The sequence below is a fragment of the Peromyscus californicus genome, unplaced genomic scaffold, assembly GCF_007827085.1.
Source record: "Peromyscus californicus insignis strain IS unplaced genomic scaffold, ASM782708v3 Scaffold_2__1_contigs__length_46816999, whole genome shotgun sequence".
NCBI lineage: Eukaryota > Metazoa > Chordata > Mammalia > Rodentia > Cricetidae > Peromyscus > Peromyscus californicus.
In genome coordinates, this window is record NW_026294540.1 from 35015737 (window position 1) to 35029204 (window position 13468).

Below are 13468 nucleotides of genomic sequence, written 5' to 3' on the forward strand. Positions count from 1 at the left end.
TGAGTCCCGGCTCTGCAGACACATGGTCTGGGGGCATTTCCTTCCTGTGCTCAGGGTCCTTGTCTGTGAATGTATGAGGACACCATGGCTCTTGGGAGGCTGGCTGAGACCTCTTCACCGAACTGGAGGTAGCATGAGATAGTTCCTAGTCAGTCTTTTCCAGAGGTTCAAGAGGGATAGAGGTGGTAGCTGTGCCCTGAAGTTGGACATGGGGACCCTTAGACAGAAGGAGAAAGGCCACAGGGCTCCAGCTGAACAAAGTGGGGATGGCAAGGGAGACTCTTACCAGTGGTCCCATATGGCACTCTGATTGGTCAGCTCCACCCCTGCCTTTCACAAAGACCATGTCGTGGACCTCATTAGAGTCTGCTTGTTCTGCTGACAATGGACCTCAGCAGCTAGCAGCTGTTAGAGGTGCAGGCAGGCCAGGAGCTGAGGGTTTGTGCTGGAAGGCTCTGAGCCCAGGCTCAGCTGAGGACAGGTTCCCTGTGGGGGGCAGCGCACAGGCCTCTGAGGCCCCTGCACTCCTGCTGTGTCCCAGATCTTCTGCTTCCTGGATCTCTAAGCTGACTCTGTCAGGGTTATTGCTTGCTTGTTTTTCAAATTAATACAGATCATGTTCTTATGACTACAAACATAATCCCAGATCTGAAAATGACCCAATTGTCTACACCTGAGCCAGTGTTGTGCTATCCAAGGCAGGAAGGTCACACTGAGTGCTCCAAAGAGAGTGCTCTGAAACAGACCCCTCTGCAAAGTCACTGCAAGGACATGTCCACCCCACCCACAAATAGCATCTACCCCACAAGTCCAGGTCCCAGCTGCCACTCTGTAGTTACGACTTTGGCTCTGACCCAGATACATGTGCATATGCTCACACACAAGTGTGCACATGCAACGCACACACACACACACACACACACACACACACACACGCATCAGGTAGGAACAATGCAGGAGCACACAGAATAAACACCCATACATACAAGCACACACATGTAATAAACATGAGCACATACAACACGTACTCACACATAAAAGCATATGCATACAATATGCACATGGGTATATAATATATATACATGTTACATATCCATATAAGAACACACATACAATACATACTCACTCATGTGCAAAACATACTCATACAAGAACATGTGCATGAAATATGGAAACACAAGAACATGCATGGAATACATACTCATGTACATAAGCACGTCCATGTATATATGTACACACAGCTCTACCCTCTCACCCAGAATGAATAAACCTATGCATGTATGTTCCCGACATGCTGTGTACTCTCACACTGGGTGTTCCTCATGTTTCAGTTAGTTCCACCAGGCCTCTCCCCTCTGCCTTGCTCAGACCTGGGTCCTGGATCTTCCAGCCCTCAGTAAACCTCAGTGGCAACCTCCTCCCCACCACCCAAGCCCTTGGGGGAGCAGGACATTTCTTACCAGTCATCTGCTCCTCACAACAGTGCCTGGGAAATCAGACCACAGGCCTCAGTGAGGAATCAGAGACTAAGATGTCCAGAGGTGCTGGGCTGCTGTGAACCCTGGTTCCCTCCATCCTCATGCCAGTGCCCCGGTGGGGCCCACCCCATTGCTCATGAGATGTTCTCATGACATGCCCCCATTCCCCCACCCCCACCCCCACAACTGCCCATGCTCGGCTGAGGGACTCTAACCAGCAGGTCGTATCACAACACACACGCAGACCAGCTCACAGCCATCTGGCTCTCAAGTCTTGGAGTGGCCTCCAGGACTGTTCCCATTCCTAAGCCGCCCACTGTTCCTGACACTCACGTCCTTGCTACTCCAGGGTCTCCTGTGTCCAGTTCCTCTCACAGGGCCACAAAACTGCCTGCCTGGTGCCAACTCCTGGCCCTGTGTCTACAGCTTTGCCTCTGACGCCATCTCCTGCTCTTGCTGCCTCGTGCGGCCCGGGGAGCATCAGAGAAAAGAGTGCCATAGCCCACGTTCCCACCAGATGCCATTCAGAAGGTGGCTAAAGCGCCTTTAACGCCTCCTGTGCCGTTACGGGAGTCCTGCCTGCAGCTACTCTCTACCTCCAATCCTGTTCTGAGGTGCTCTCCTCAGAATCCATGCCTGCTCGTAAGAGTGGCTTTGCACTGAGCTGGTGGCAGGGTTTCCCTGCCAGCCCCTAGGCTCTCCGATACCACGTTCCATGTTCCTCTGCCCGGGTGTGCTCCACTCACAATAGGATCTACTCCCCTCTGGAGTGCCCCTTTCACTAGTCTGTGTTGACTGTCTCACAGGGCGAGGAAGTGTGTCTTTCTCATGGCGGCTCAGCAGCCACTCAGAGCAGAAAGCCCAATATGCATGCCAGGTGGGGGGCTGGGGCCATATGGAACATGGAACAGGCCTTCCCCAAGGATTCTGTCATCCAGGTATAGGAAGGCTACCTTTCAGACAAGTCCCATGTGCCAGAGGCCAGCTGCCTTGAGAGTGGTGAGTCACAGAGCAACCCAGATGGTACGAGGGGGTTCAGGAGGCCCCTTGATGAATGAGTAAAGGTCTAAGGCTCTGATCTGTGATCCTCACTGAGGAGCATGTGGACGTCTCAGAAAGCCAGAAGGCCAAGCCACAGTACAGGCAAGGATGGGCACAGGCTGGGAGACCAGTGTGAGCGGACAGTAGATACAAAAGGGTCCTTGTCTACTTCTGGTCAGGCCCAGGCCTCTGCTGGCTCCACACCGTGACCAGGATTGGGCAGTCTGTTTGTTTTGGGGGCCTGGTGAAGGCCCTGAGCAGCGAAAGCATGCGCTGTTCACCAGGAGGCCAGGGGATCCTTGGAAATCTCTAACCCTGCTTACTGGGCCTCAAGCCTGAGTGGCCCTGAGCCTTGCCAAGACCATCCCTGTATAAAGTTCTGTTCAGCCTGTTGGATAGCACTCACTGAAGTCCCCTGCCTACCCCAGGAGCATGCTGAGGTCCCCTACTCACGCCAGGAACATGCTTAGACCCCTTCCTGACTTCAGAACTTCTTTGAGGCCCCCTCCTCAGCCCAGGAATACACTAAGGCCTCCTGCCTGGATGGCTCAGCATCTGAAACTCTGTTCCTCCCCCACCCCCCTCCCCGTTTCCCCTTTTCTTCCTAGCATTGAACAGCCTTGACCACAGGGTCTGAGACCACAGGGTCTCCGAATGGCTGGCTGGCCCCGAGCTCTCTCCCCAGGCTGTTTCTACTGTCTCAGACCCTCTCCCCAGCCCCCCAGATTTAGTTTACTATTTTATGTGTATGGATGTTTTGCTTGCACATATTTTAATGCACCAGGACTATGTCTGGTGTCCAAGGAGGTCAGGAGAGGGCATCAGATGCCTTGCGAGTGGAGCTACAGAGGGTTGTGAGTTGCTGTGTGGGTGCTGAGTCCTGGGCAAGGGCAGCCAGCTCTCTTAGTAGCTGAGCCATCTCTGCAGCCCCGTCTTTGGCACTTTGCTTTTCCTTCCTTCACTTACACATCGGCTCTTTGGTACAAATGTGAGCGTCAGGCATCTGTGACATGAACAGTGTCTCCATCCCACCCTGCCTTCTCCAACTGTCTGCCAGCTCCTCCCCAACCCCTTCTTCCTGGTGACCAGGCTTCCTGTCACCCAGAAAAGAAACACACAAAGAAAAGAAGCCCCTAGTGCCACACCCACCTTTCCCCGATGGTGTCCAAAGGCAGGTGCTCTGTGCATGGCCCGTTAGGATGAAACACTCACTGTATTTCTCAGCTGGGCCCCTTAATGACCTCCAAGGTTTCTGAGCCAGTTATGCCCTGTGTTCATCTGGGTTTAGGTTGTACCAGCATAAGCTATAGGTCTCCAGACTGTTGGCTGCCACCTCCCACTTCCTGACCAGCCTGGGGCTGAGCCAGGCCAAGGACATGATCCACACAGCAAGCGGGAGGCCACCCACAACCCTCGATGTCTGCCACAAGGACTAACCAGACTCAGGCTAGGGTATGAGGTTCCCACTGTGATTTCATTGAAGACAGTGAGTCATATTACAGTGTAAAAGGACCACACTACTGGGCCCAGTGTAGACCACTGAGGTCACCAGCATACTGCAGGACACTGGAAAAAGCCCCAGAGGGGCTGGACATGGTGGCATATGCCTACAACCTTAGCACTCAGGAGGCTGTTGCAGAGGATTATTACAAGTTCAAGGCCAACCTGAGATACAGAGTGAGTTCTAGGCCAGCCTGGATTGGAGTTGTTATGCCCCCTTAGCAGACAATGTCTGGATCCAGGCTTAGGTCGTCTTTCCTCCAAGCAGTCATGTCCCTGGCACCTAACCTAGGAATCCTGGCCTCATATCCTGGCCTGTGGTCTGCCTGTTGTTTGCTTTCAGCTCTTCAAGCCTTGTTCAAGCCTTGTTCTTCCACCATTAAGAACAGTCCATCACAAAATAATACACATATGTGATACCCAGGCAAGTCAAAGAATGTGATGTATGCTACAGAGTTGGCATTTACACAAAGCCCCCAACTGCCCACAGCCACCCATCTGCCCACAGTCACACAAATCACCTGGTCACGTAACCTCATCTAGTCACACAAACCCCCCAGTCACAAAATCACCCATAGTCACAGCCCATCCAATCACACAATTGCCTATAGCAACAAAATCACCCAGTTGCACTACTGCCCACCATCACACAACCACCTATGGGCATCCAAGTGATCTATAAGTACTCAGCTGCCCACTCACACAACCACCCACAGCCACATCACTGCACAGCAACTCAGTTGTCCAGGACATCCTAAATCAGACCCTATCCCTATGCGAGGTCCACTTAGGGTGGCCCTCCTCCACACCACTAGAGACACCTCAGCCCCAGCCCACAGGTATGGACAGCTCTGAATGATGGTGGGACCTTTGGGTCCGTCTGGTCAGGAACCAGGTAGGATGTAGGATATGCTGTCCCACTAGCCAGAGGCTGAGGTACTTCCCAGGCTGGGATCAGCCTCTGCAAGCCACCCCTGGGCCACTCAAGGTGGATGTTTACTGAGAGCCACTCAGCAATGCGCTGAATGTTCTTTCCAATCCCTTGGGAAATGAAAGCAAATGCAGCCAGGAATCAAACAGGCAAAGAGCAGATTACAAGTAGGATAAAGCACTGTCCTCCTGCCTTGTGGAGTGACCTCCTCCCTAGAGAGGAGCCTTCTGGGAGGGAAGGGTCCTGGACCTTATGCCCAGCAAAGGGAACAGTCTGGAGGGATGGGTCACACAGTAAGCTTTGTGGCTAGGACTTGACCTAGAGGTGTTCGTCTGTGCTCCAGGTGCTATGTGGATGTCCCAAGTGGGTCGCCAAATGCCATCAGCCACAAGGCCAGAAGCCACTGTGCCCAGAGAAGGGTTTTGTACTGGTTAAACGTTGCCAACTCAACATCAACTAGAGACACTTTGGAAGAGGAAACCTTAATCGAAGAATCGCCTCCATCAGACTAGCCTTTGGGTTTGTCTATGAGGCATTAATAATTGATGTGAGAGGGCACAGGTCACTGTGAGTGATGCCACCCTGGGGAAGGTGGTCCTGGGTTGTATAGAAAAGCAAGCTGAGCAAGCCAGTGAACAATATCCCTCCAGGTTCCTGCTTTGAGCCCCTGTCCTGACCTCCCTCAATGATGAACTGTAACCTGTAAGCCAAATAAACCCTTTATTAGCCTAGTCGCTTTTGGTCAGTGTTTTATCCCAGCAACAAAGAACCAGGCTAGAACAGTTTCCTAGGTGCCCTCCTCCATCACACTGCCCAGCCTCCATGGGCATCCTCTTCCCCTTCCTCACCCTCCCACTCTCACTCCCCACAGCCTCCATCCCACCCACCCCCCAGCTCACCCATCCTGTACTGAGGCAGGAACTGTGCACCCTGACACCCCGAATACTTATCTGAGGCAAGGGCCCAATGTCCAGGTCCTAAATGTCCTCAGATCCGGCTGCTGCCCGGTCTCACTCAGTGCTCATGTCTCTGCTCAGACCCCAGACTTTCCCACCGGACCCCACAGGAATGTGTGGCCCATGTCTTCCAGCATGGTACCCCTTCAGCATGCAGCTCTGAGCACTTGATAAGCAGCTGAAATTGGAGGAGCTGAAGTCCACTGTGGACAGCTGTGTCCAGTACCTGCTGCACTGAAGCCTGTGCTTCAGACAGAGCAGCTGAAACCTTGTAGGGAGCCGATCCTGACTGTGTCAGCCAATCTCTTGGACTGTGCACGGGGCTCCGCCTGTGGCCTGGACATATCTGGCCTTCACTTGACCTTCACACTCTTGTGGCCTCCTTGAAGGCTGCTTCCAGCTGAGTGTTCTTGCAGGGCTGTCTTTCCTTCTAGCCCTGACCCTCCTGACCCTCCTCAGGGAAGCCTGCCAGTCCATCTGCCTGCTTCACAGGTGCTCTTTCTCCAGTGCATTCTGTGCATGACTGCATCAGTACTAACCACAGCTGCCATGAGCTAGACACACACACTAGCTCATCCCCTACTCAGCACCCAAGTGACCTGCATCTGGGGATCACAGCCCTGTGGCTTTTCCACGAGCCTGGACCTTGAATCATGTCTGTGCTAGACCCAACCCAGAACCTCTGGAAGTACCTGCCGCTGCTAGATGAGTATTTCTGCCACGAGACGGTCAAGTTGCATCAGGGGCAGCCTCAGGCATGCCTGGGAGGTTCTTTTCCAAGAAACAACTTGGTATTTGTACTGTTGAGGCCTGCAGCTGACTCCACCCTGCTGAGCTCTGCTCCTGTAAGCAGCTTCTGGCGAAGCATCCAGGCCATATCCTAGGCCAACTCCCAAAGGCAGACTTGGGATAAGCTCTCAGGCTTTATATCTTACAAGGCTTTGTGGACAGATGATAAACTGAGTCCCAGTTTTCTCTGACACACACACACAAAATTATATTAAAGTTTAAATAGCTCACCAAACCCACAAATAACAAAAATGAATAAAATGGACACCCTAAAAACTCATAGCCTCAAAGGATACCATCTATGTAAGAAGAGTTTTTTTTTTTTTTTTTTTTTTTTTTTGGTTTTTCGAGACAGGGTTTCTCTGTGTAGCTTTGCGCCTTTCCTGGAACTCGCTTTGGAGACCAGGCTGGCCTCGAACTCACAGAGATCCGCCTGGCTCTGCCTCCTGAGTGCTGGGATTAAAGGCGTGCGCCACCACCGCCCGGCGTAAGAAGAGTTTTTTAACCCTTTGATAACAAGAGGCAAGTAACCAGGCAAAAACATTGCAGAAGTGCTGAACTGGTGTATCTCCAAAAAAGACACAGAGATGAGCAACGAGCTCGTGAGAAGACTCTGGAGTCCTTGGCCATCAGGGAAATGCCAGCCAAAGCCACTGTGAAGTCCCACTTCACACCCACGAGGACAGCTGCCATCAAAGACCGATGACGGGATGTGCCGGTGGAGACTGGGGAAGCTGACAGCCTGGGCTGTGCCGGTGGGATTATAAAGTGGCACAGCTACCGTGGAAACTAGATGTAAACAAATGAGAATGCTGAGAGACCCAGTAGCCTTCCAAGGCTTGTGCCGAAGAGACCCCAAACATGGGCATGGCCAAGGTGGTAAAATAATTGCCTTGAAAGCATGAAGAACTGAGTCTGGTGCCCAGAATCCATGTGACAACGTCAGGTGTGGTGGCCCATGATGGTAATCCCAGTGCTGGGGAGGTGGAAGCAGACGGATCGCTTGGGCTTTCTGGGTCAGTGAGAGACCCTGCCTCAAAGGAGGCTGATGGTGTTTCTAAGACCACACCCCAGGTTGTCCTCTGGCCAACGTACTTGCACCGTACTTGTTGTTATAAAATGGGGTCCTCTGAATAAAACGAACGCCGTTCTCACTGGATCAGCACTGTCTGCTGCAAGAGCCCATTATGAGCAGACCTATTGGTGTTCCCTTGGGGAAGGAGTAGTCTTGGAAGGTCGTGGGACCTCAACTGAGGTTCCAGCTGCTCCTCCCAGACATTTTATGCAGTTCTGCCCTAATTTCATGTGGCCATCGGGGCCTGTGAGGTACTGGAGTGTGTAGCAGTGGTTCTCAACCTTCCGAATGCTGTGACCCTTGAATACGGCTCCTCGTGCTCTGGTGACCCCCAACCACAAAATTATTTTTGTTGGGACTTCATAACTGTAATTTTGCTGCTGTTATGAGTCATAATGTAAATATCTGATGTGCAGGATATCTGATATGTGACCCCCCCCAAAGGGGCCATGACCCACAGGTTGAGAATCACTGTCTGTAGGACTGGGGAGGTTAACTGAAGTGGGGGAGAGGCGCTCTATTTGTGCAACTCTGGAAAAGCCCCCATCCACGCTGGGTGAAGACTTTTAGGTGTGGTAGCCATGGTTCCCTCACCCACGCTCTGCAAGCCCAGTAAACCTACTGGTTCCGCAGGTGAACTCCGGTAAAACTGCACTGTGTTTTGTTGTTAGAAGAGGGTATCCACACTGTTTATCTTTCTCCAGGGAAATAATTTCTCACAACACACATGCATGCAACCCCCCTCCACATGAACCCCTAAAAAAACATGTCCACGCGACCAAAGGTTCAAAGCAGCATTATCCATTACAGACCACGGGAACAATCCATGCCCACCAGCGGATGGATGGATAAACAGGGCGGGGCCCATCCACACAACGGAATATTACTCATCAATAAAAAGGAAGGGGAGCATTACCACATGTCCCAGCATGGGTGAATTCAGAAAGGACTACATCACTGTAGGCCAGACAGAAGGCACCACGCACCGCTCGATCCATGCCCATGAAAACCCAGAATAAGCAAATCCACACAGCGAGACAGGAGATTAGTGGTTGTCGGGTGCTGGGGGGAGGGGTGGGGAGGGACGGCGAGATTTTTAAGGAGTTTCCTCTTCGAACAATAAAAACCAGTGGTCAGGGATGCGCAGGTCACTCAGTACCAGAAGCTATGGGACTCAAGCGAGTGGTTTTGGAAGGTGTGGTGCGCATTTGGTGCCAGGAAGGCCACTTTTTAACTAACAACAACAACAACAACAACAACCTTAAATACTTTAAAGCAATGGTTCTCAACCTGTGGGTCACAACACCTTTGGCAGGGGGAGTTGAATGACCCTTTCACAGGGGTTGCCTAAGACTATCAGAAAACACAGATATTTACATTATGACCCATAACATTAGCAAAACTACAGTGATGAAGTGGCAATGAAAATAATTGTATGGTTGAGGTCACCACCTCATGAAGAGCTGTATGAAAGGGCCGGAGCACGTGAGGATGGTTGAGAACCACTGCCGTAAAGCAGGAAGTCCCCCCACCCCCATGAGCTGCAGTGCTGGTTGTGGGTCCCTCCTCCCTCCCTCCTCTTCCCTCTTCCTCCTCCTCCAAGTCCCTCCCTTCCTCCTTCCCATCCTTCTTCCTCCTCCTCTCCCCTTATCTTTTCTCCCCCTCCTCCAACAGAGACTCACTCTGTATTCCAGACTAACCCCAAAACTCATGGCAATCCTCCTGCTTCAGCTTTCAAAGTAGCTCATGGCTGTGATCTACTATGCCTGCAAGGTATGTATGTGTCTTTTAGTGTCTGCTAAAATATGTAACTCCTGACACTGCACGACAGCCCATCCTGGCGATCCTCCTGACTCTACTTCCCCAGTGCTGGGACGACGAGCGTGCACCACCACACCTGGCTTTTTCACACGGGTTCTAGAGATCCAACTTAGGTCCTCATATTCGCACGGCGAACACCTTACTGACTGAGCTATCTCCCCATTCCCTGTCATGGGTTTCGACTCTTTAAGGCCATTGCCAAGAACCACATCATTCCATAGCCTCAGAGGAGCAGGGACGAAATGGGCACCAGTGTCAGGTCCTGGGCCCCGCCCAAGGTCATCAGGGTCATCAGTCGCTGGCAAGAGGACCGGAGTCAATGAGTCTCAGGTGCCCAGAAATTTCTGGACCTGGTCCATGGAGGGACAGCAAAATGACCCAGACAGACGGTGTGAGAAGTTTACAGCAAACTGTGCCACCTGCTGGCATGGGGACCCCACCCACAACCACCCGCCCCATGCCCATTTTGAAGACAAAGTCCAGGCTGGCCTCAGGCTCTGTCTCTGGCCAGCCTTAAACATATCCTTTCCCTTTCTGAGTCTTCGTTTCCTTAACCTGTTTCCCTGGCAACACCCTGACCTGGCTGGTACCTCCCACCCTATCCAGGCCACACACTATTTTCCCCTATTCCAATCACAGCCCTAGAAGCCCTCCAAGGAGAGGTGGGATTCCCAAGGGGGTTCCATTTAGCCCCTTATGTGACCACTCAGGGATAGGGTGGTGCCCACCAGGTTGGAGGCTCCTTATAGGGCTCTGGACATCTCAGCACCCCAGGCTCTCTAATGGGATGTAGTTACGAACAGCTGTCTTTAGACTCCTTTGTGGGAACGAAACGAAACATAAAAACCTTGAGTGCAGAGCCCCGTTTCCCTCCCTCTTCATAGGACACAGGCTATTCAAGAGCCTGGGAATGGCTATGGTTGCAGCTGTCCACAGCTGGACATACCTTACCCTCCAGCTACTCACACAGAGACAGGACACAAACCAGAATCCAGAACCACCCCTATCTCCACTGATGTGGCCTTCTGGATCTCCAGGGCTTGCTGTCCTGAAACTCTGGGCCATGGGGAGCCTCTCTGGACAGCTCTGGACGTGTCTGTAAATTTCGGCCAGGCTTGAAGATACACTTCTCAGACAGGAAGTACAAACCTGCCTCCCGGAGCCTAGGCTCGCAGAACCTGGCTGAAAAGGAGATGCATATGCTGTCATTTTCATTTACTGTCCCAGATCTTGGCCAGCAGCGGGCTGTCCTAATGCATTTGTCACCTGGCCTAGCCCTAGCCTCTATACAGGCAGGTTCTCATGGCACTGTCCTTGCAAAAACCAGAAACCAGCCTTAAAATGTGGTTTTTAAGCCTGAGAATGTGGCTCAGTTGGTAGAGTGCTTACTTAGCATGAACAATGCCCTGGGTTCCTTCCACCCTGCATATACAGGGTGTGGTGGCACATGCCTGTAATCCTAGAACTGTGGATGTGGAGACAGGAGGATAGGAAGTTCAGGACTATCCTCAGCTACAGAGCACATGTGAGGCCAGGCTGGCCTCATAAAACTCTTTGCCCAAGGAAGGAGAGGGAGAAAGGGAGTGGGGTGGGAGGAAGGCAGGGAGAGACGGGAGGGAGCAAGCCTCCTTTAAGCAACATGTGGAGGTTCACTCTGTAATGCCAGCACTCTGAGAGGTCTGAGGTTAGAGGACTGCTGAGTTTGAGGCCAGTGTGGGATCCAGTGAGATTCTGTCTCCACTAAAGCCCCCTTGAGAAACTACAGGAAGTCATGCCATTCTCCCTGGCATCTGGCCCTCTAGGACATCCTGGGATGACCACACAGGCTCCAGGCTTTGTGGAGACCTTCTGCTTGCTCCTAAAGGGCAGGGACAGCCAATGCTTGACCGTGTACACTGACCCTGAGTGGTGGCGTCCAGCCCGTGGCTCTTCTCATGCCAAGCTGACATCACTCCCTGCATAGGACAGATGCTCATGTGACATTTTCTTGCATGAAGAGGGAAAGAAATGCTGTACTCTCAGCCGCAAAGCCACATGGTACCCCAGCAGCATGGGCCTCACTGTCTCCTGGTTTAAGCCCCATGACCAAGTTTTCCTTCGCCTGTGGGAGTGGGTGGTGCTCCCGAAGGCCTGTATTATGAAACAGGCTGCCTGTCCTCCTTGGGAAGGCAGGGAGGCCCACTGTCCCCCCTGAGCCCATGCTGGTCTGCCTGGAGACGTAGGACCAACAGGAACAGCAAAGTGCCTTCCCTGCTTCCGGAGTACTCAGCTTTTTTTTTTTTCCAATTTGAGGATTAAACCGGAGGGAAAGCCAGATCTGTAGAAAATTCAGAGCAGATAGCTGAGACCTGGTCGGCCAACATAGCTGGGCTGTCCCTGGGGACCTGCACCCTGCAGCCAGTTGAACTGAAGCCTCACTCCCATTACATGCATGTCCTCCTTGGCCTTTGTGGCTGCAAACCGTGTGTTTAAAGAACAATACCAGAGCCTGCCTGCTGCAAAAACGCAAAACCTCGGGCCAAGCAGGGGAGCCAGCTGTGGCGATGAGACGCATGCTCTGGCAACTCCTGAGTGCCCTGAGTGGACAGGTGTTCCACAGCACTCCCTCATTGATGCTGGTGATGAGATGTCTACCTCTTCTGTGACATTCTGTGGGGCAGAGAGCCCACTCCAGTACTACTTCATGTTAGGATGAAGTTGTGTGCATGTGTGTGCGTGCGCACATGCATACTCTCAGCCTTATATTTTGAGGCAGGGTCTATCACTGGACCCGGAGCTCACCAATTCAGTTAGACTGACTGGCCAGTGAGTGCCAGGTATGGCCCTGCCTCAGCCACCCCAGGGCTGGATTACAGGCAGGCCACACCATGCCTGGCCTTTTACATGGGTGCTACAGATCAAACTCAGGTCTTATGCTCTTGTGGCAAGCCCTTTACTGATTAAGCCATCTCCCCAGGATGAAGTTTTATGATGCACAGGCTCCCCACAGATGACTTACGGTGCCCCACTGCCACCTGGATTGGACAGCAGGCTGAGTGAGAAATAGGCCATACCACCTGCAGAGCTCTGGATGGCACCATCGGCCCTGTGTGGAGTCCTCCACAGCCTCTGAGCATGTTAGAAAAATGCAGTCTCCCCTGCAGGGGTCTCTTATAGTCCCACATTGCCAGCCCCTCATTAAATGCAAGCATTCACCTTCCCAGAACAAGATGGGCAACCATCCCCAGGTGTGTAATGATGGTGTCAGGCTGGAGAGGGGACCAGGAGGGTGCAGACAGCCTGGCTACTCACTTAGCCATCACAGCAGTTCACCCCCAGATAAATGTTGCCTCCCCCACCCGGCCTCATGCTTGCACACTGTGGCCCGGCCTCACGCCCACCCTGGTGTCAGGCACTTACTTCATGGGTTTGAATAGCACCTGCCCATAATTCTGGAAGGTCATGATGAGCTTCAGCTGTGTGCCCCCTGACTTCATGGCTGCAGGAGGGAGGGAAGAACAAACAGGGTGACTCAGTGGCTGCCTACAGCAGAGCCAGATAAAGGCTCTAACTACCAGTCAGCTGGATCTTCTTCCTGTGGCTAGGGGCGCCCATTGTGCCTGAGAAGTGAGGCTTTGCGGCAATGATGCTCCCCAGCCAGCTGGAGCCCCTCCTGATGCAGCAGTGGAGTCTAAGCAAACTCCATAGTGTGAACTGGCAAAGGGCCCAGGGGGTGGGCAGGTGCACTTGCCTGCCAGTCCAGGAGTGCAGACACACACATGCACACCTCCACACAAATGCATACTTCACAAACACACCTACACACACCCTATGCCCCACAAACAACACCTCCATACCCACAAACATCCCACACCCCCACTCTTACATAAACATCCCT

General features: G+C 52.6%; 1 protein-coding gene across 1 annotated transcript in view; it reads right to left on the reverse strand.

Moving 5' to 3' along the window:
- Positions 1–13468, reverse strand: part of Fam20c (FAM20C golgi associated secretory pathway kinase) — a 55914-nt gene that overhangs the window by 29885 nt on the left and 12561 nt on the right. Inside the window, exon 3 of the mRNA XM_052754295.1 lies at positions 12991–13069. Within this exon, the coding sequence (XP_052610255.1) occupies positions 12991–13069 (79 nt within the window). The remainder of the gene's footprint in view (positions 1–12990; positions 13070–13468) is intronic.